General features: G+C 45.3%; 1 protein-coding gene across 1 annotated transcript in view; it reads right to left on the bottom strand.

The window, feature by feature from the left end:
• The window catches only part of FAM171A1 (family with sequence similarity 171 member A1), a 110,444-nt gene extending 89,629 nt beyond the window's left edge, over window positions 1–20,815 (bottom strand). Inside the window, exons 1-4 of the mRNA XM_038755657.1 lie at window positions 20,786–20,815; window positions 16,282–16,334; window positions 9,198–9,265; window positions 1,218–1,299 (exon numbers count right to left, since the gene is read on the bottom strand). Coding sequence (XP_038611585.1) covers window positions 1,218–1,299; window positions 9,198–9,265; window positions 16,282–16,334; window positions 20,786–20,815 — 233 coding nt within the window. The remainder of the gene's footprint in view (window positions 1–1,217; window positions 1,300–9,197; window positions 9,266–16,281; window positions 16,335–20,785) is intronic.
• Window positions 20,816–21,345: the final 530 nt, after the last annotated feature.

Raw genomic sequence — 21,345 nt, forward strand, 5'->3', positions numbered from 1 at the left:
CTTTGGAGTCAGAAGTCGTTGGTTCAAATCCTGGCTCTGCCACTAGTCAGCTGTGTGACCTTGGGCAAGTCACTTAACTTCTCTGGGCCTCGGTTCCCTCATCTGGAAAATGGGGATGAAGACTGGGAGCCCCACGTGGGACAATCTGATTACGTTGTATCTACCCCTGCGATTAGAACAGTGCTTGGCACATAGTAAGCGCTTAACAAATACCAACATTATTATTATTATTAGACCACACTGACTCCTCACAATCAATCAATCAATCGTATTTATTGAGCGCTTACTGTGTGCAGAGCACTGTACACAGCACTCACAGCCAAGAGAGGTGAGCCAGAATAGAGCGGGGATGGTCCTCGCGGGGCACGTCATTTGGACGCCCTGCCCCATTCCACAGGGCAGGGGTGGAGGCAGTGCCGGCGCTTAGTACAGTGCCTGGCACCAAGTAAGCGCTTAACAGACTGTGAGCCCACTGTTGGGTAGGGACCGTCTCTATGTGATGCCAACTTGTACTTCCCAAGCGCTTAGTACAGTGCTCTGCACACAGTAAGCGCTCAATAAATACGATTGATTGATTGATTGATTAACAGAGACGGTCGTTTCTTTCAGGGCGAAGCCTGGGAGACTGCTCCCATGACTCCAGATGCAGCGTTGACCTAATGACACTAGACATCTCATCGCGGCCTTGCGTAAACAATTCATTTTGGGGTCCGTGGAAGGTTTAATCCAGTCTTTCCGCCCACCAGGTATCCCGGGATAACGCCCCAAACAGATCAACACCGCCCTGGTCACCCTCCCCATCAATCCCGAACCAGGATTTTGCTGCCCACATTGGAGCAGCTGGTTCGCAGGAGGTCTCTCGTACCAACGCGCAGAGATCGACGCGGTGACGAGTCGCTCAACACAGGGCTTGGCGCGATGAATAATAATAATAACAATAATGACATTTATTAAGCGCTTACTATGTGCTGTTCTAAGCGCTGGGGAGGTTACAAGGTGATCAGGTTGTCCCACGGGGGGCTCACAGCCTTAATCCCCATTTTACAGATGAGGTAACCGAGGCACAGAGAAGTTAAGTGACTTGCCCAAAGTCACACAGCTGACAATTGGCAGAGCCGGGATTTGAACCCATGACCTCTGACGCCAAAGCCCGGGCTCTTTCCACTGAGCCACGCTGCTTCTCCCGAATCAATGAATTCATGACGGTCGGGTGGTACAGCTTTCCCAGTAGGTAGTTCTGCTCAGTGTCTGCCCCGGCCTTTTCGCCCTCCAGTGGGTCTCTTCTACTTGGGGTTAGAGCTGGATGAGGGTAGTCCAATAAGCTCAGGTTTGGGGGAGCCTCCCTAATCACCACGCATCGCCCACCTCTCCTGAAATTGTGCCCCTCTGGACTTTATAATAATAATAATGATGGCGTTTGTTAAGCGCTTACTCTGTCCGAAGCACTGTTCGAAGCGCTGGGGAGGATGCAAGGTGATCAGGTTGTCCTACGTGGGGCTCACAGGCTTAATCCCCATTTTACAGATGAGGTAACTGAGGCACAGAGAAGTTAAGTGACTTGCCCAAGGTCACACAGCTGACAAGCGGCAGAGACGGGAGAGACCTCATCCCCAGGGCGTTTTGAAGCAGCATGGCGTCGTGGCTAGAACCCGGGCCCGGCTGTCAGAAGGTCATGGGTTCTCATCCCAGCTCCACCACTTAATAATAATGGCATTTATTAAGCGCTTACTATGTGCAAAGCACTGTTCTAAGCACTGGGGAGGTTACAAGGTGATCAGGTTGTCCCACGGGGGGCTCACAGTCTTAATCCCCATTTTACAGATGAGGTAACAGGCCTAGGAAGTGAAGTGACTTGCCCAAAGTCACACAGCTGACAAATGGCGGAGCCGGGATTCGAACTCATGACCTCTGACTCCAAAGCCCGGGCTCTTTCCACTGAGCCACGCTGCTTCTCTTGCTGTGGGGCCCTGGGCAAGCCACTTCACTTCTCTGGGCCTCAGTTACCTCACCCGAAAAATGGCGATCGAGACCGCGAGCCCCACGTGGGTCGGGGACCTTGTCCAACCCAACTTGCTTGCATCCGTCCCGGCGCTTAGTACAGTGCCTGGCAAATACCAGATTATTATTTTTTAAAAAAGTACTGGTTCCACCTTGTTGCTGGTACAGGGATTGGGGGATTTACTCCTTCATTCATTCAATCGTATCTATTGAGCGCTTACTGTGGGCAGAGCGCTGTACTAAGTGCTTGGAAAGTGCAGTTTAGCAATGGGTAGAGACAATCCTTACCCAACAATGGGCTCACAGTCTAGAAGGGGGGAGACAAACAAGTAGATGAGCGTCAGTAGCTGCAATATAAATATTCATTCATTCATTCATTCATTCAATCGTATTTATTGAGCGCTTACTGTGTGCAGAGCACTGTACTAAGCGCTTGGGAAGTCCAAGTTGGCAACATAGAAAGACAGTCCCTACCCAACAGCGGGCTCACAGTCTAGAAGAAGCGAGAGAAGCAGCTTGTCTCAGTGGAAAGAGCGTGGGCTTGGGAGTCACAGGCCATGGGTTCGAGTTCCGCCTCCCCCACATGTCTGCTGTGTGACCTTGGGCAAGTCACTTCACTTCTCTGTGCCTCAGTTCCCTCATCTGTAAAATGGGGATTAAGACTGTGAGCCCCACATGGGACAATCTCATCTTGTATTCCCCCCAGTGCTTAGAACAGTGCTTTGCACATAGTAAGCACTTAACAAATACCAACATTATTAGAAGGGGGAGACAGACAACGAAACAGAACATATTAACAAAATAAAATAAATAGAATAAATATGTACAAGTAAAATAGAGTAATAAATATGTACAAACATATATACATATATACAGGTGCTGTGGGGAGGGGAAGGAGGTAAGGAAGAGGGGAGGAGGAGGGGAGGAAGGAGGGGGCTCAGTCTGAGAGAGTTATAGAGTTATAGATATAGAGATATGATTAATAAAATAAGGAAAATAATAAATATGTACAAATATACACCGGCGCTGTGGGGTGGGGAAAGGGGTAGAGCAGAAGAAGGGAATCGGGGCGATGGGGAGGGGAGGAGGACTTCTTCTAGACTGTGAGCCCACTGTTGGGTAGGGACCGTCTCTATATGTTGCCAACTTGTACTTCCCAAGCGCTTAGTACAGTGCTCTGCACACAGTAAGCGCTCAATAAATCCGATTGATTGATTGATTGATTGAGGAGCAGAGGAAAAATGGGGGGTTCAGTCTGAAAAGGCCTCCTGGAGGAGGTGAGCTCTCAGTAGGGCTTTAAGCACTTCCGTGTGTCGGACACTGTTCTAAGCGCTGGGGTAGACACAGAGAAATTAGGTTGGACTTGTGGCTGGAGAGAGTGGTAGAGGTGGAGGTGGTTTGGTGGCCGGAGCCCGGGCTTGGGAGTCAGAGGTCGTGGGTTCTAATCCCGGCTCCGCCACTTGTCAGCTGTGTGACTTGGGGCCAGTCACTTCACTTCTCTGGGCCTCAGTTACCTCATCTGGAAAATGGGGATTAAGACTGTGAGCCCCCTGTGGGACAATCTGATCTCCTTGTAACCTCTCCAGTGCTTAGAACAGTGCTTTGCACATAGTAAGCGCTTAATAAATGCCATCATAAAAAAGTCACTTCATTTCTCTGTGCCTCAGTTACCTCATCTGTAAAATGGGGATGAAGATTGGGAGCCCCACGTGGGACAACCTGTTCATCATGTCTCTACCCCAGCGCTTAGGACAGTGCTTGGCACATAGTAAACGCTTAACAAATACCACCATTGTTTTTTTCTAATCCCAGCTCCACCACTTGTCAGCTGTGTGACTTGGGGCAAGTCACTTCACTTCTCTGGGCCTCAGTTACCTCATCTGGAAAATGGGGATTAATCAATCAATCAATCAATTGCATTTATTGAGCGCTTACTGTGTGCAGAGCACTGTACTAAGTGCTTGGGAAGTACAAGTTGGCAACATATAGAGACAGTCCCTACCCAACAGTGGGCTCACAGTTTGTGAGCCCCCCGTGGGACAACCTGATCACCTTGTCTCTACCCCAGCGTTTAGAACAGTGCTTGGCACATAGTAAGTGCTTAATAAATGCCATCATAAAAAATTCACTTCATCTCTGTGCCTCAGTGACCTCATCTGTAAAATGGGGATGAAGATTGGGAGCCCCACGTGGGACAACCTGATCATCTTGTCTCTACCCCAGGGCTTAGGACAGTGCTTGGCACATAGTAAACGCTTAACAAATACCATCATTGTTTTTTTCTAATCCCAGCTCCACCACTTGTCAGCTGTGTGACTTGGGGCAAGTCACTTCACTTCTCTGGGCCTCAGTTTCCTCATCTGGAAAATGGGGATTAAGATTGTGATCCCCCAGTGGGACAACCTGATCTCCTTGTAACCTCTCCAGTGCTTAGAACAGTGCTTTGCACATAGTAAGCGCTTAATAAATGCCATCATAAGAAAGTCACTTCATTTCTCTGGGCCTCAGTTACCTCATCTGTAAAATGGGGATGAAGATTGTGAGCCCCACGTGGGACAACCTGATCATCTTGTCTCTACCCCAGGGCTTAGGACAGTGCTTGGCACATAGTAAACGCTTAACAAATACCATCATTGTTTTTTTCAAATCCCAGCTCCACCACTTGTCAGCTGTGTGACTTGGGGCAAGTCACTTCACGTCTCTGGGCCTCAGTTACCTCATCTGGAAAATGGGGATGAAGACTGTGAGCCCCCCGTGGGACAACCTGATCTCCTTGTAACCTCCCCAGCGCTTAGAACAGTGCTTTGCACATAGTAAGCACTTAATAAATGCCATCATAAAAAAGTCACTTCATTTCTCTGGGCCTCAGTTACCTCATCTGTAAAATGGGGATGAAGATTGGGAGCCCCACGTGGGACAACCTGATCATCTTGGCTCTACCCCAGCGCTTAGGACAGTGCTTGGCACATAGTAAGTGCTTAACAATACCATCACTGTTTTTTTCAAATCCCGGCTCCACCACTTGTCAGCTGTGTGACTTGGGGCAAGTCACTTCACGTCTCTGGGCCTCAGTTACCTCATCTGGAAAATGGGGATGAAGACTGTGAGCCCCCCGTGGGACAACCTGATCTCCTTGTAACCTCCCCAGCGCTTAGAACAGTGCTTTGCACATAGTAAGCACTTAATAAATGCCATCATAAAAAAGTCACTTCATTTCTCTGGGCCTCAGTTACCTCATCTGTAAAATGGGGATGAAGATTGGGAGCCCCACGTGGGACAACCTGATCATCTTGGCTCTACCCCAGCGCTTAGGACAGTGCTTGGCACATAGTAAGTGCTTAACAATACCATCACTGTTTTTTTCAAATCCCGGCTCCACCACTTGTCAGCTGTGTGACTTGGGGCAAGTCACTTCACTTCTGTGGGCCTCGGTTCCCTCATCTGGAAAATGGGGATTAAGACTGTGAGCCCCCCGTGGGACAACCTGATCACCTTGTCTCTACCCTAGCGCTTAGAACAGTGCTTGGCACATAGTAAGCGCTTAATAAATGCCATCATAAAAAAGTCACTTCATTTCTCTGTGCCTCAGTGACCTCATCTGTAAAATGGGGATGAAGATTGTGAGCCCCACGTGGGACAACCTGATCATCTTGGCTCTACCCCAGCGCTTAGGACAGTGCTTGGCACATAGTAAGCGCTTAACAAATACCATCATTGTTGTTTTCAAATCCTGGCTCCACCACTTGTCAGCTGTGTGACTTGGGGCAAGTCACTTCACTTCTCTGGGCCTCGGTTCCCTCATCTGGAAAATGGGGATTAAGACTGTGAGCCCCCCGTGGGACAACCTGATCACCTTATCTCTACCCCAGCGCTTAGAACAGTGCTTGGCGCATAGTAAGCGCTTAATAAATGCCATCATAAAAAATTCACTTCATTTCTCTGTGCCTCAGTGACCTCATCTGTAAAATGGGGATGAAGATTGTGAGCCCCACGTGGGACAACCTGATCATCTTGGCTCTACCCCAGCGCTTAGGACAGTGCTTGGCACATAGTAAGCGCTTAACAAATACCATCACTGTTTCTTTCAAATCCCAGCTCCACCACTTGTCAGCTGTGTGACTTGGGGCAAGTCACTTCACTTCTCTGGGCCTCAGTTACCTCATCTGGAAAATGGGGATTAATCAATCAATCAATCAATTGTATTTATTGAGCGCTTACTGTGTGCAGAGCACTGTACTAAGTGCTTGGGAAGTACAAGTTGGCAACATATAGAGACAGTCCCTACCCAACAGTGGGCTCACAGTCTGTGAGCCCCCCGTGGGACAACCTGATCACCTTGTCTCTACCCCAGCGTTTAGAACAGTGCTTGGCACATAGTAAGCGCTTAATAAATGCCATCATAAAAAATTCACTTCATCTCTGTGCCTCAGTGACCTCATCTGTAAAATGGGGATGAAGATTGGGAGCCCCACGTGGGACAACCTGATCATCTTGTCTCTACCCCAGGGCTTAGGACAGTGCTTGGCACATAGTAAGCGCTTAACAAATACCATCATTGTTGTTTTCAAATCCTGGCTCCACCACTTGTCAGCTGTGTGACTTGGGGCAAGTCACTTCACTTCTCTGGGCCTCAGTTACCTCATCTGGAAAACGGGGATTAAGACTGTGAGCCCCCCGTGGGACAACCTGATCTCCTTGTAACCTCTCCAGTGCTTAGAACAGTGATTCGCACATAGTAAGCTCTTAATAAATGCCATCATAAAAAAGTCACTTCATTTCTCTGTGCCTCAGTTACCTCATCTGTAAAATGGGGATGAAGATTGTGAGCCCCACGTGGGACAACCTGATCATCTTGTCTCTACCCCAGCGCTTAGAACAGTGCTTGGCACATAGTAAGCACTTAACAAATACCACCATTGTTTTTTTCTAATCCCGGCTCCACCAACTTGTCAGCTGTGTGACACTGAGCCAGTCACTTCACTTCTCTGGGCCTCAGTTGCCTTATCTGTAAAACGGGGATGAAGACTGGGAGCCCCACGTGGGACAACCTGATCGCCTTGTAACCTCTCCAGTGCTTAGAACAGTGCTTTGCACATAGTAAGCGCTTAATAAATGCCATCATAAAAAATTCATTTCATTTCTCTGTGCCTCAGTTATCTCATCTGTAAAATGGGGATGAAGAATGTGAGCCCCGCATGGGACAGCCTGATCATCTTGTCTCTACCCCAGCGCTTTAAGACAGTGCTTGGCACTTAGTAAGCACTTAACAAATACCATCATTGTTTTTTTCAAATCCCGGCTCCACCACTTGTCAGCTGTGTGACTTGGGGCAAGTCACTTCACTTCTCTGGGCCTCAGTTACCTCATCTGGAAAATGGGGATTAAGACTGTGAGCCCCCCGTGGGACAACCTGATCTCTTTGTAACCTCCCCAGCGCTCAGGACAGTGCTTGGCACATAGTAAGCGCTTAACAAATGCCATCATAAAAAAGTCACTTCATTTCTCTGTGCCTCAGTTACCTCATCTGTAAAATGGGGATGAAGATTGTGAGCCCCACGTGGGACAACCTGATCGTCTTGTCTCTACCCCAGTGCTTAGAACAGTGCTTGGCACATAGTAAGCGCTTAACAAATACCATCATTGTTTATTTCAAATCCCGGCTCCACCAACTTGTCAGCTGTGTGACACTGAGCCAGTCACTTCACTTCTCTGGGCCTCAGTTGCCTCACCTGTAAAATGGGGATGAAGACTGGGAGCCCTACGTGGGACAACCTGATCGCCTTGTCTCTACCCCAGCGCTTAGAACAGTGCTTGGCACACACTAAGCGCTTAACAAATACCGCAGCGATCACTGTTATTACCAGATGGCAGCAGGCAGGCCCAACGTACACTGAGAGCGGTCATGAGGGAAATCGATCGAGCGATCAATGATATTTATTGATTTCTTGGGAGAATACGAGCGACAGAGTTGGTAGACAGATCCCTTCCCACAAGGAGTTTACCATCTAGAGGGGCTGTGGGGCTAAGAGGTGGGTGAACCGTTAAATTGAGTTGTCATGGGCAGAGGACTCAATTTATTTATTTATTTTACTTCTACATATCTATTCTATTTATTTTATTTTGTTAATATGTTTTGTTTTGTTCTCTGTCCCCCCCTTCTAGACTGTGAGCCCACTGTTGGGTAGGGGCCGTCTCTATATGTTGCCAACTCGTACTTCCCAAGCGCTTAGTACAGTGCTCTGCATTCATTCAATCAATTAGGGGAAGCAGCGTGGCTCAGTGGAAGGCGCCCGGGCTTTGGAGTCAGAGGTCAAGGGTTCAAATCCCGGCTCTGCCACTTGTCAGCTGTGTGATTTTGGGCAAGTCACTTAACTTCTCTGTGCCTCAGTTCCCTCATCTGTAAAATGGGGATTAAGACTGTGAGCCCCCTGTGGGGCAACATGATCACCTTGTAACCTCCCCAGCGTTTAGAACAGTGCTTTGCACATAGTAAGCACTTAATAAATGCCATTATTATTATTATTCAATCGCATTTATTCAATCGTATACAGTAAGTATACAGTATACAGCCTTACTTGGCACACAGGAAGCGCTCAAGAAATATGATTGATTGAGGGAAGATGCCTGTTTATTGGTCTATTAATCAATCAATCAATCAATCAATCGTATTTATTGAGCGCTTACTGTGTGCAGAGCAGTGTACTAAGCGCTTGGGAAGTACAAGTTGGCAGCATATAGAGACAGTCCCTACCCAACACTGGGCTCACAGTCTATTAATAATGATGGCATTTGTTAATAATAATAATAATGATGGCATTTATTAAGCGCTTACTATGTGCCACGCACTGTTCTAAGCGTTGGGGGAGGTTACAAGGTTAGTAGGTTGTCGCCCGGGGCGGCTCACAGTCTTCATCCCCATTTTCCAGATAATAATAATAATAATAACATTTATTAAGCGCCCACTATGTGCCACGCACTGTTCTAAGCGCTGGGGAGGCTACAATGTGATTGGGTTGTCCCACTTGGGGCTCACAGTCTTCATCCCCATTTTCCAGATAATAATAATAATAATAATAACAATGACACATGTTAAGCGCTTACTATGAGCCAAGCACTGTTCTAAGTACTCTCCCAAGCGCTTAGTACAGTGCTTTGCACACAATAAGCGCTCAATAAATACTACTGAATGAAGAATTCACTGCTGAGATCAGAAATATCCCAGTCCTGGATGAGGATGCGGTGGAGGCTGCCCTCCTCAGGATCCAGCCTGAAAGAAGCCGGCACGCTCAGGTCAACCCCGGATTCCCAACCCTGGATTCCCACTTCCAAGGAGATCCCGCTTCCAAGGAGGAAAAACCCAGCTCTCTGCCCCTTGGTGCTCAATTCATGTCAGCTGTGTGACCTTAGCCAAGTCACTTCACTTCTCTGAGCCTCAGTTCCCTCAACTGTAAAATGGGGATTAAGTCCGTGAGCCCCGCGTGGGACAACCTGATCACCTTGTAACCTCCCCAGCGCTTAGAACAGTGCTTTGCACGTAGTAAGCGCTTAACAAATGCCATTATTATTATTATTATTATCAATCAATCGGTGGCATTTCATGAGCGCTTGCTAGGCAAAGGCTACTGTAGTAAGCGTTAGCCCACTGTTGGGTAGGGACTGTCTCTATATGTTGCCAATTTGTACTTCCCAAGCGCTTAGTACACTGCTCTGCACACAGTAAGCGCTCAATAAATACGACTGATGATGATGATGACAATATAACAGAGTTCGTAGATAGGTTCACTGCCACCTGTCTACTCTCCTCCAGTTCGGTAATGAAAATATCTTTGAAATTTGGTCGTTTCAGTGGTTTAGTTTAGCGCCTTTTTCCTGTTAGATGGTAAAGTTTTTGAGGACAGGGATTATCTCTCCTAACTCCATTAAGCTCTCCCCAAGTGCTTACACAGAGTAAGCCCCCAGTAAATTCTTGTAGCATAAATACTGTAAATAATAGTATAAATATAAATGCTTGTACAGTAAATAATTGTAGTATTTGTTACGCTCTTATTATGTCCCGGGAACTGTATAAATACTGTAAGTAATAGTATAAATATAAATGCTTGCGCACTAAATAATTGTAGCATTTGTTAAGCTCTTATTATGTTCCGGGAACTGTATAAATACTGTAAGTAATAGTATAAATATAAATACTTGTACAATAAATAATTGTAGTATTTGTTAAGCCCTTATTATGTTCCAGGAACTGTACTAAGCTCCCAATAAATAGTTGTAGTATAAATACTGTATATAATAATATCAATACAAATACTTATACAATAAATAACTGTAGCATTTGTTAAGCTCTTATTATGTTCCAGGCACTTTACTAGGCCCCCAATGAATACTTGTAGTATAAAAACTGTATATAATATAATAGCATAAATGTAAATACTTGTACAATAAATAATTGTAGTATTTGTTAAGCTCTTATTATGTTCCGGGCACTGTACTAAGTCCCTGATAAATACTTGTAGTATAAATACTGTATATAATAGTATAAATATAAATACTTGTACAATAAATAATTGTAGCATTTGTTAAGCTCTTATTATATTCCAGGCACTTTACTCAGCCCCCAATAAATACTTGTAGCGTAAATACTGTACATAATATAATAAAATAAATGTAAATACTTGTACAGTAAAGAATTGTAGTATTTGTTAAGCTCTTATTATGTTCCAGGCACTGTACTAAGCCCCAATAAATATTTGTAGTATAAATACTGTATATAATATAATAGTATAAACATAAATACTTGTACAAAAATAATTGTAGCATTTGTTAAGCTTTTATTATGTTCCAGGAACTTTACTAAGCCCCCTATGAATACTTGTAGTATAAATACTGTATATGATGATGATGATGGCATTTATTAAGCGCTTACTATGTGCAATAGTATAAATGGAAGTACTGGTACAATAAATAATTGTAGTATTTGTTAAGCTCTTATTATGTTCCGGGCACTGTACTAAGCCTCCAATAAATACTTGTAGTATAAATACTGTATATAATATAATAGTATAAATATAAATACTTGTACAATAAACAATTGTAGTATTTGTTAAGCTCTTATTATGTTCTGGGCACTGTACTAAGCCCCCAATAAACACTTGTAGTATAATACGGTATATAATATAATAGCATAAATATAAATACTTGCATATATAACAATTACCATCATTGTTTTTTTCTAATCCCGGCTCCACCACTTGTCAGCTTTGTGACTTTGGGCAAGTCACTTCACTTCTCTGTGCCTCAGTTCCCTAATCTGTAAAATGGGGATGAAGATTGTGAGCCCCACGTGGGACAACCTGATCACTTTTGTATCCCCCCCAGTGCTTAGAACAGTGCTTGGCACATAGTAAGCGCTTAACAAATGTCATCATCAATATCATTATTACCAAGTGGTTACCAGCAAATCAGTCCCTGTCTCCCGTGGGGCTCACAGTCTTCATCCCCATTTTCCAGATGAGGGTACTGAGGCCCAGAGAAGTGAAGTGACTTGCCCAGGGTCACACCGCAGATGAGTAAAGCGCTTAGTACAGTGCTCTGCACACAGTAAGTGCTCAATAAATACGACTGATTGATTGATTGAGTGAGTGGGAGAGGTGGAATTAGAACCCAGGTCCTTCTGACTCCAAGGCCTGGCCTCCATCTGCTAGGCCTCTCTGTTTCTCTACTACAGAATCTCGATTGTGAGGTCGTTATGGGCAGGGAACGTGTATGGCACTCTCCCGAGTGCTATGTACAGTGCTCTGCACATAGTAAGCGTTCAATACATACCACTGATGATTGATTGATTGATTGATTGATTGATTGATTCATGCTGAATGTGAATCTTTTTCCAATAAAGCCAGGCATTCTGCAGAATGACCAGAAGATGGCGCTGCTGCACCTTCTGGGTCCCAGAACAATAATAATAATTGATAATTATTATTATAATACTCTATAATAATATAATAATAATAATAATAATGATAATGGTGGTATATGTTAAGCACTTTCTACGTGCCAGGCGCTAAGTGCTGGGATGGATACAAGATAATCAAGTTGGACACAGTCCCTGTCCCATATACGATTCATTCAATCATATTTATCGAGCGCTTACTCTGTGCAGAGCTTTCATTCACTCAATCGTATTTATTGAGCGCTTACTGTGTGCAGAGCACTGTGCCATTATTATTATTATCATTATTATTATTACTAAGCGCTTGGGAAGTACAAGTGGGCAACATATAGAGATGGTCCCTACCCAACAGCAGGCTCACAGTCTAGAAGTGGGAAACAGACAACAACACTTGGTGCAAGTGTTCTGCACACAATAAATACGATTGAATGAACAGTTGAATGAATGTGGACAGCTGTACAGAGCACTGAACTAAGCGCTTGGAAAGTACAATTCAACAACAGAGACAAGCCCTGTATCCCCCCAGTGCTTAGAACAGTGCTTGGCACTTAGTAAGCTCTTAACAAATACCATCATCATTATTATTATTACTGAGTGGTTACAAGCAACAGGCTCACCGTCTAGAAGAGGGAAGACATACATAGAAACAAATGAACAGGCTTACTGTGTACAGAGCTCTGTTCTAAGTGCCTGGGAGAGTACAACAGTCTTAATCCCCATTTTCCAGATGAGGGAACTGAGGCAGGCCCAAAGTCACACAACAGACAAGCGACACAGCTGGAACTAGAACTCAGGTCCTACTGATTCTCAGGCCCGGGCTTCATCCACTAGACCAGGCTGCTTCTCTATCGCTTCCTGGGGCCATAGCAAGTGAAAGGGAAGCCATCAAAGCCCCTCGGATCATTCATTCGTTCATTCAATCATATTTATTGAGCGCTTACTGTGTGCAGAGCACTGTACTAAGCGCTTGGGAAGTACAAGTCGGCAACAGATAGAGACGGTCCCTACCCAACAACGGGCTCACAGTCTAGAAGCAGCGTGGCTCGGTGGAGAGAGCGCGGGCTTTGGAGTCAGAGGTCATGGGTTCGAAGCCCGGCTCCACCACTAGTCAGCTGTGTGACTTTGGGCAAGTCACTTAACTTTTCCGGGCCTCAGTTACCTCATCTGGAAAATGAGGATTAAGACTGTGAGCCCCACGTGGGACAACCTGATTACCTTGTATTCCTCCAGTGCTTAGAACACTGCTTGGCACATAGTAAGCGCTTAAGAAATGCCATTATTAATTAATTAGAAGGGGGATCACTAAAGTGGGATGCAATTTATTTATTTCTATTAATATCTGTCTCTTTCTCTAGACTGTATATTTGCTGTGGGTAGGAAATGTGTCCGTTTATTGATATATTGTCCTCTTTCAAGCGCTTAGTATAGTGCTCTGCCAACAGGAAGTGACCATAAATACAATTAACTTGACTGATTGATGAGAGAAGCGGTATGGCCAATTAGATAGATCACAGGTCTGGGAGTACAAAAGGACCTGGGATCTAATCCTGACTCCGTGACTTGTCGGCTGTTTGATCTTGGGAGAATTACTTCACTTAATAGTACTAATAACGATGGTATTTGCTAAGCGCTTACTATGTGCCGAGCACTGTTCTAAGCACCGGGGGAGATATAAGGTAATTAGGTTTTCCCAGGTGGGGCTCACAATCTTAATCCCCATTTACAGATGAGGTAACTGAGGCCCAGAGGAGTGAAGCGACTTGCCCAAAGTCACACAGCTGACAAGTGGTGGAGCCATGGTGAGAACCCACAACCTCAACGCGGATTCTCTGGGCCTCAGTTACCTCATCTGGAAAATGAGGATTGAGAAGTAGCGTTAATTTCTCTGGGCCTCAGTTACCTCATCTGGAAAATGGGGAAGAATAATAATGATGGCATTTATTGAGCGTTTACTATGTGCAAAGCACTGTTCTAAGTGCTGGGGAGGTTACAAGGTGATGAGGTTGTCCCACGGGGGGCTCACAGTCTTCATCCCCATTTTACAGATGAGGTAACTGAGGCCCAGAGAAGTTAAGTGACTTGCCCAAAGTCACACAGCTGACAAGTGGCGGAGCCAGGATTTGAACCCGTGACCTCTGACTCCAAAGTCCGTTCTCTTTTCACTGAGCCATGCTGCTTCTCACGTGGGACAACCTGATTACCTTGTATCTCCCCCAGCGCTTAGAACAGTGCTTGGTGCATAATAAGCGCTTAACAAATACCTTCATCATTATTATTATATAACGACAGCCTAAGGAACTATCCATGAAAACATTCTCAGGAAGAACTTGTACAGCCTATATAGCTGGGGGCATTTGAAAATAACAGACGTAAAGGTGTCCAGAGCCTTATTAGGCAGTGGACAGACTAGCTACAAAATGGACTGTCCAGTATAAAACCAGACAAATAATAGTAATATTTCTTTTTATTAGAAGTCTTGGCCCCTGCCTGGAAGAAGGCTAGTTGTGGAAACGAGAACCTGGGGCTCTCTGCAGATTCCCTCTAGATTGCAAGCTTATTGTGGGCAGATATGTGTCTGTTATTATAGTATACTCTCCTAAGCGCTTAGTACAGTGCTTTGCACCCCGTAAGTGCGCAATAAATAAGATTGAATGAATGAAGGACGGCTGTTTTTGCTGTTTTATTTGAGAAGCCTCCAGGGTGCAGTGCGATCCTGGCTACCTCAGAGGAGCCTTCACAGGGACACATGTTTGCGGGGACACATGTTCACGGGTACACACGTTTGCAGGGACACACATTCACCCAAGCCGATATTGTCCGCCTCTATCCCCCACTTCAGATTCTAGTAATGGTCATCTCCCCCCACCTCCAACTTCTTTAACCATTTTGATCGCTTTCCCGCATGTCGTCTCTCTTTCTCCTTGCTTACACTGATCCTTGGGGACTTCGATATCCACGTAGATGTTCCGGATGACCCTTCGGCTGACCACTTTCGATCACTCCTCAACTCCACTGACCTCCCGCTTCACCCCACCTCACCCACTCACCAACTCGTCCCCTCTCTAGATCTCATCATCTCTAACCACTGTGCTTCTACCCTCATCAACTCTGAAATCCCTCCTCCCCTGCTTTCTCTCCCACACACTCATAAATCTGTACTGTTCCCTCACAGAGACCTTCGACCTTTTGACCCCATCCAGTTTTCTCAAGTCATCACGTCCCATTCATTCATTCATTCAATCGTGTTTTTTGAGCGCTTTCTGTGGGCAGAGCACTGTTCTAAGCGCTTGGGAAAGTACAAGCATCAATAAAGAGAGAGAATCGCTGCCCACAGTGAGCTCGCAGTTTAGAGGTAGCGCCCAGAGCCTCCATGTCCAAACTACCTCCCTTGATGACCAAATTGACACTCTCAAAACCACCCTCTCTACTGAATTCAACTCACTCGCTCCCTCAGTTGCTCCCGTCCCACTAACCCACAACCCTGCATCAATTCTACCGTCCACCTCCTTCCCTCCTATGCACGAGCTACAGAGCGTTGCTGGTGGAATCTAGATATCAGGCCGATTTCATCCACTTCAAGTGGATCTTTCCATGCTTTAACTCTGCCCTCTCCTCTGCCCGGAAAAACTATTTCTCCACCCTGTTGACACCCACGCCTATCCCCCGCTCCGGCTGTTCCAGACATTTAACTCCCCTCATCCCTCGCCCCCAGTGACCGGCTCACTTTATCAACAAAATTGACTCTATCAGGGGTGATCTCTGGAAAATCTCCCCTGCCCCTCTCCAGTCCCTCCCTTCTCCTGCCCTTTCTTCAGCTCTCCCATCTTTCCCAGCACTATCTCTAGAGGAAATCTCCTCCTTTCTCTCAAAATCCACCCCCTCCGCTTGGGCATTCAACCCCTTTCCTTTGAACCTCATCAAAATTCTTGCCTTCCCTGACTGAGCTCTCTTCTCCTCTTCTCCCACTCCTTTCTGAGCCACTCTGACTTGCTCCTTCATTCATCCTCCCTCCCATCCCCACGGCACCTATCTGTAATTTATTTATTTCTCTATATTAATGTCTGTCTCCTACTCTAGACTTGAGCCCGTTGTGGGCAGGAATGTGTCTAACTGTTGTTTTATTATACGCTCTCAAGTGCTCAGTACAGTAAGCACTCCATAAATATGATTGTGTGAATGAATGGATGAATGAATCCGTTGGAAATTTCTGATGTTTCCTTTCTCCTAATCCCTAAATTGCCTCTTAATATCAAACCCACCTCTTCCTTACGTATTCACTCCCTGCTAAATTACTTTCTCCAACTAAAAACAACCACCGTCCTTCTTCGGATACCTACATGAATAGGTGGAACTTCTTCTTGTTGCTTGCACTTGCTAGGAATGGGGCTAACTGAGGAGAAGGGGGAAGAGATTGAGGCTGCTGGGATTTAAAAGCAACAACCCACGACCAACGCAATTTTGAGAAATGAAGCAATCAATATTATCATATTTATCAAGCGCTTACCGTGTGCAGAGCATTTTACTAAGCACTTGGGAGAGCACAATGCAGCAGAAAGCTCAGGGAGTCCACCCAAAATCCATAGGAATGAAGACATAATCCCAGCATGGATCACGAGGCTGAGCGTCAATCATTTTTAACCAAATGTTAACCAGATTTTAACCAAACCAAACAGAGAAGCAGCGGCTCAGTGGAAAGAGTAAGGCTTTGGAGCCGTAGGTCATGGGTTCAAATCCGGCCTCTGCCAATTTTCAGCTGTGTGACTTTGGGTGAGTCACTTAACTTCTCTGTGCCTCAGTTCCCTCATCTGTAAAATGGGGATTAAGACTGTGAGCCCCCCGTGGGACAACCTGATCACCTTGTAACCTCCCCAGCACTTAGAACAGTGCTTTGCACATAGTAAGCACTTAATAAATGCCATTATTATTATTATTTTACTATTAAATGCCCCGTGCAGTCTTCCCCAAAAGGGACCCGTGATTCAGAGAGCTGGGGGCCGGTTATTAGAGTGTCTGTGAGTGTTTTACTTGCCCAACTTTTCCGGATTGTAAACTCGATGTGGGCAGGGAAGGTGTCTACCAACTCTGTCATCTAGTTCACTCCCAAGCACTTAGTACAGTGCTCTTCCCAAAGTAAGTGCTTAATCAACACCATTGATTGATGGGGGATATTGTTGGGTGAGTAATAATAATTGTGGTATTTGTAGAACACTTACTTAGTACCAAGCACTGGGGTAGGCAGCGTGGGTCAGTGGAAAGAGACCAGGTTTTGGAGTCAGAGGTTATGGGTTCAAATTCTGGCTCTGTCACTTGTCAGCTGTGTGACTTTGGGCAAGTCACTTAACTTCTCTGTGCCTCAGTTACCTCAACTGTAAAATGAGGATTAAGGCTGTGAGCCCCCCATGGGACAACCTGATCACCTTGTAACCTCCCCAGCACTTAGAACAGTGCTTTGCACATAGTAAGTGCTTAACAAATACCATTATTATTACTATTATTATTATTATTATGATAGAGATGGACTCAGTCCTTGTCCCACATGAGGCTCAAAGTCTAAAGGAGAGGGAAAACAGGTATTGAATCCCCATTTTACAGACGAGGAAACTGAGCCACAGAGAAGTGAAATGACTAGTCCAAGGTGTCACAGCATTAGACCCCAGGTCCTCTGACACCCAGACCTGGGCTTCTTCACCTGATTCTCATTCAGTTCAGGTTAGGACTGATTCCAAAGGAAGCCCCTTTCCTCAAATGTTTTTTGATGTTTTTGGAGAGGTTAATTCCGGGAGTCCTCAATCCGAACATGTCTCGGTCTGGGAGTTCCCATTTTAAGGAGGTGATTTCCCCTTCCCTTCTGAAGTCAGCAAAATGTGCTCTCAGGGGGTCTGAGGGAGAGAACTAATCATCATTTGCAAAACATATTTTACTTATTTTAGAAACATTTGTTGGATTTCCTTTCCTATCCTCAGTCCAGTTGGCTAATCTCACCTATCCTCCTTGCCTCTGGGAATCTCTGTTTCGGTTTGTTTGGGGAAGCGGCCCTGGTCCTATTGAGCACAATAAAGCATTCTGTTATATTGAACTCTCCAAGCACTTAGTTCAGTGCTTTGCACACAGTAAGTACTCAATAAATACCACTGATTTATTCTCTGGGCCTCAGAGGGCAGCCAGAGTCCTAGAAATTGGGAAAAAAACTTGGGACCATCAGAAGTTGCTCTTTCAACAGGAAAAAAGATTGCCCTTTCAAGCAAATATCACACATGTTTGGGTCAGACTAGCTCTCTCACTGGAACAGAATAAAATATGTATTTTTCCTACAGATGTGTGGAACAATTATAGCTATTAAATAACGTCCTGACCACTGGGCTGAATTCCAGATTAGAGGCCTTGGTGTTTGGGTCACAAGTCAGCCGCTTGTCTGGGCTAAGCCTACCAGAGAAATTCAGAAATATTTCAAGTTATCCCCACCAGCTTACATTACCGCAACGAGAAATATTTTGTGACATAAATTTATTTCGATTTTGTTGAAGTTGAATTTTTCACCCTGGATAAAGGACTGTATCTCCTTTATTGGGACTCATTCTCTGTCTTGACTTAAGATGGAGTTGTGGGACTTTTTTTTAATGGCATTTATTAAGCGCTTACTATGTGCAAAGCCCTGTTCTAAGCGCTGGGTAGGTTACAAGGTGATCATGTTGTCCCACAGGGGGCTCACAGTCTTAATCCCCATTTTACAGATGAGGGAACTGAGGGACAGAGAAGCGAAGTGACTTGCCCAAAGTCACACATCTGACAACTGGCGGAGCTGGGATTTGAACCCACGACCTCTGATTCCAAAGCCCGTGCTCTTTCCACTGAGCCACATTGGAAAAACTAAACTGACTTCAATCATTACATTGAATACTGTGGTTCTCATACGACAATATCCAGAAATTTCAAATAATATTCTCTAGTTAAACCGTAAGCTTTTCCAATCATGTGCAAATGTCAAATTTCTCCATGGTTTCAAGTCTCAATTTTTTCTCATCCGTAGTCACTGCAACCGTGGATATTTTGCGACATGTCTCATTGGATTTCACAGCGTTCTCTGTGAATTAATGTGATTCTTGATTTGACTCCACAGACCTCCCAGGTCTTATTAAGCCATTGTACCCTATTTGACGAGGGTTTACCAAAATGGCGAGTGGGCGGTGTTGTCTGCTGTGGTTGAATTCTCAGACACATTCTTTTTCGCGACATGAGACTACCCCCACTTCCTCTAGAAGTGGCCCCTCGGTGCCTACCTTCTGGTCACTGGGGGGGTCCGGTGAAGGGGGACATCTTGTTAGGCTAAAACCAGCTCTTCTATTTTCATGCCACATAGCCCTAATCCAAATGTTAAACATTTTTCTAATCCTAAAATTGCTACGCTCGTCTCTGAGTGAAAAAGTCACACGTTTATCTTCTTATCGTAAATGGTACTGGCATGTTAAAATACTGGAATTGCAATATTTTCCTCTGAATAATCAGGGTTATAGGAGTCCCTTCCCACGGTCACACCTGGAGAGTTTCCAGTCCTCTGCCAGTCTCGACTATGGGAGGGAGAGTCCGGTTCCATTCCTAGCTTGGGCAGTGGCTAGCGAGCGGCAGGCGATCTGCTACAAGTCAAAACTCACCCGTGCTGGGCAGCAGCGCCGCGGGAGAGAGTCGAGGGCGGAGACTCAATTTTACTGTGCGGAAGTGAATTCTGTATTTTTACCAAGAAAACTCTATGGATCCACTACCAGAACGATCGCAGATGGAGGTGGGGTGTTCTGAGAGAGATGCATCTATGGCGTCGCTATGGGTCGGACACGACTCGACAGCATAAGACAAGTTAGGGTATAGAATAGTAGTAATACTTAGAGAAACAGTGCAGCCTAATGGATACAGCACAGGTCTGAGGGTCAGAAAGACCTGGATTCTAACCCCGGCTCTGCCACCTGTCTATTGTGTGACCTTGGGTAGGTCACTTCACTTCTCTGTGCCTCAATTACCTCACCTGGAAAATGGAGATTAAGACTGTGAGCCCATATGGGACAGGGATTGTGTCCAACCTGATTAGCTTGTATCTACCCCAGCACTTAGAACGGCACTTGATACACAATAAGCACTTAACAAATATTAGTAGTAAGAGCAGTAGCAGTATTAAAAGAAATAGCAGAATTAATCGACTCTCCATTTGGTGCAGTTCAGTGGTCCCAGGGACTGAAGAGAGAAATGAGAAATAACATATTCCCTGCCCATTAGGAGCTTACACTATAATGAAGGAGATAATAGTGGTATTTGTTAAGTGCTCACTATGTGCCAAGCACTCTACTATGCACTGTGGCAAATATAAGATAAATAGGTCCCACATGGGGCTCAGAGTCTAAGTAGGAGGGAGAACAAGTATTGAATCCCAATCCCAAATGCCATGCTCACCACTGATTTGATTCCTGCAGAATAATAGGCTTTCTCTAATGAATTTTGGAGAGTGGATTCATTTCACCAATCTCAGGGGATCTGAGGAGGAACAGGTATTTTACAGAGAAGGAAACTGAGGGACAAAAACTTCAATTACTTGTCCAGCAGAACAGATCACCAGGGGCAGATTTAGGATATCGGTGTCCTGATTCCCAGGCCTGTCCTTTCTCCTTAAAGCCAAGAATCTGTGGGTCTCACAGACAATCTTCACACCACGTCCTCTGTATTATTGAAAAACCATTCAGTCCATGTTTTCCCACTCCTCAAAAGCCTCCAGTGGTTTCCCTTTCTCCTCTGCACTAAATAGAAATTCCTTATGATAGGCTTTCAAGCACTCAATCGCCCCGTCCCCTCCTGCGTTACCTCACGGATAAGGCCGTGCACTTCACCCATCTAACGCCAACCTGCTCAGTGAACCTCAAGCTCAGCTATCTTGGCTGCTGAACTGTTGCCCTCCTTCATATCCAGGAGAAGCAGCGTGGCTCAGTGGAAAGAGCCCGGGCTTTGGAGTCAGAGTTCATGGGTTCAAATCCCGGCTCCGCCAACTGTCAGCTGTGTGACTTTGGGCAAGTCACTTAACTTCTCTGTGCCTCAGTTACCTCATCTGTAAAATGGGGATTAAGATTGTGAGCCCCGTGTGGGACAACCTGATCTCCTTGTATCCCCCCAGTGCTTAGAACAGTGCTTTGCACATAGTAAGCACTTAACAAATACCATCATTATTATTGGAGGAGTACAATATACCAGTATAACAAACACATTACTTGCCCACAATGACCATACGATGTAGAAGGGAGGCAGACATTAATATAAATGAATAAATTATGGATATTTACATAAGCACTCTGGGGCTAATTATATTCTTGTCTGTCTCACCCTCTAGACTGTAAGGTTGTTGTGAGCAAAGTGTCTGTTCTATTGTA

Source organism: Tachyglossus aculeatus, chromosome 13 (assembly GCF_015852505.1).
Source record: "Tachyglossus aculeatus isolate mTacAcu1 chromosome 13, mTacAcu1.pri, whole genome shotgun sequence".
NCBI lineage: Eukaryota > Metazoa > Chordata > Mammalia > Monotremata > Tachyglossidae > Tachyglossus > Tachyglossus aculeatus.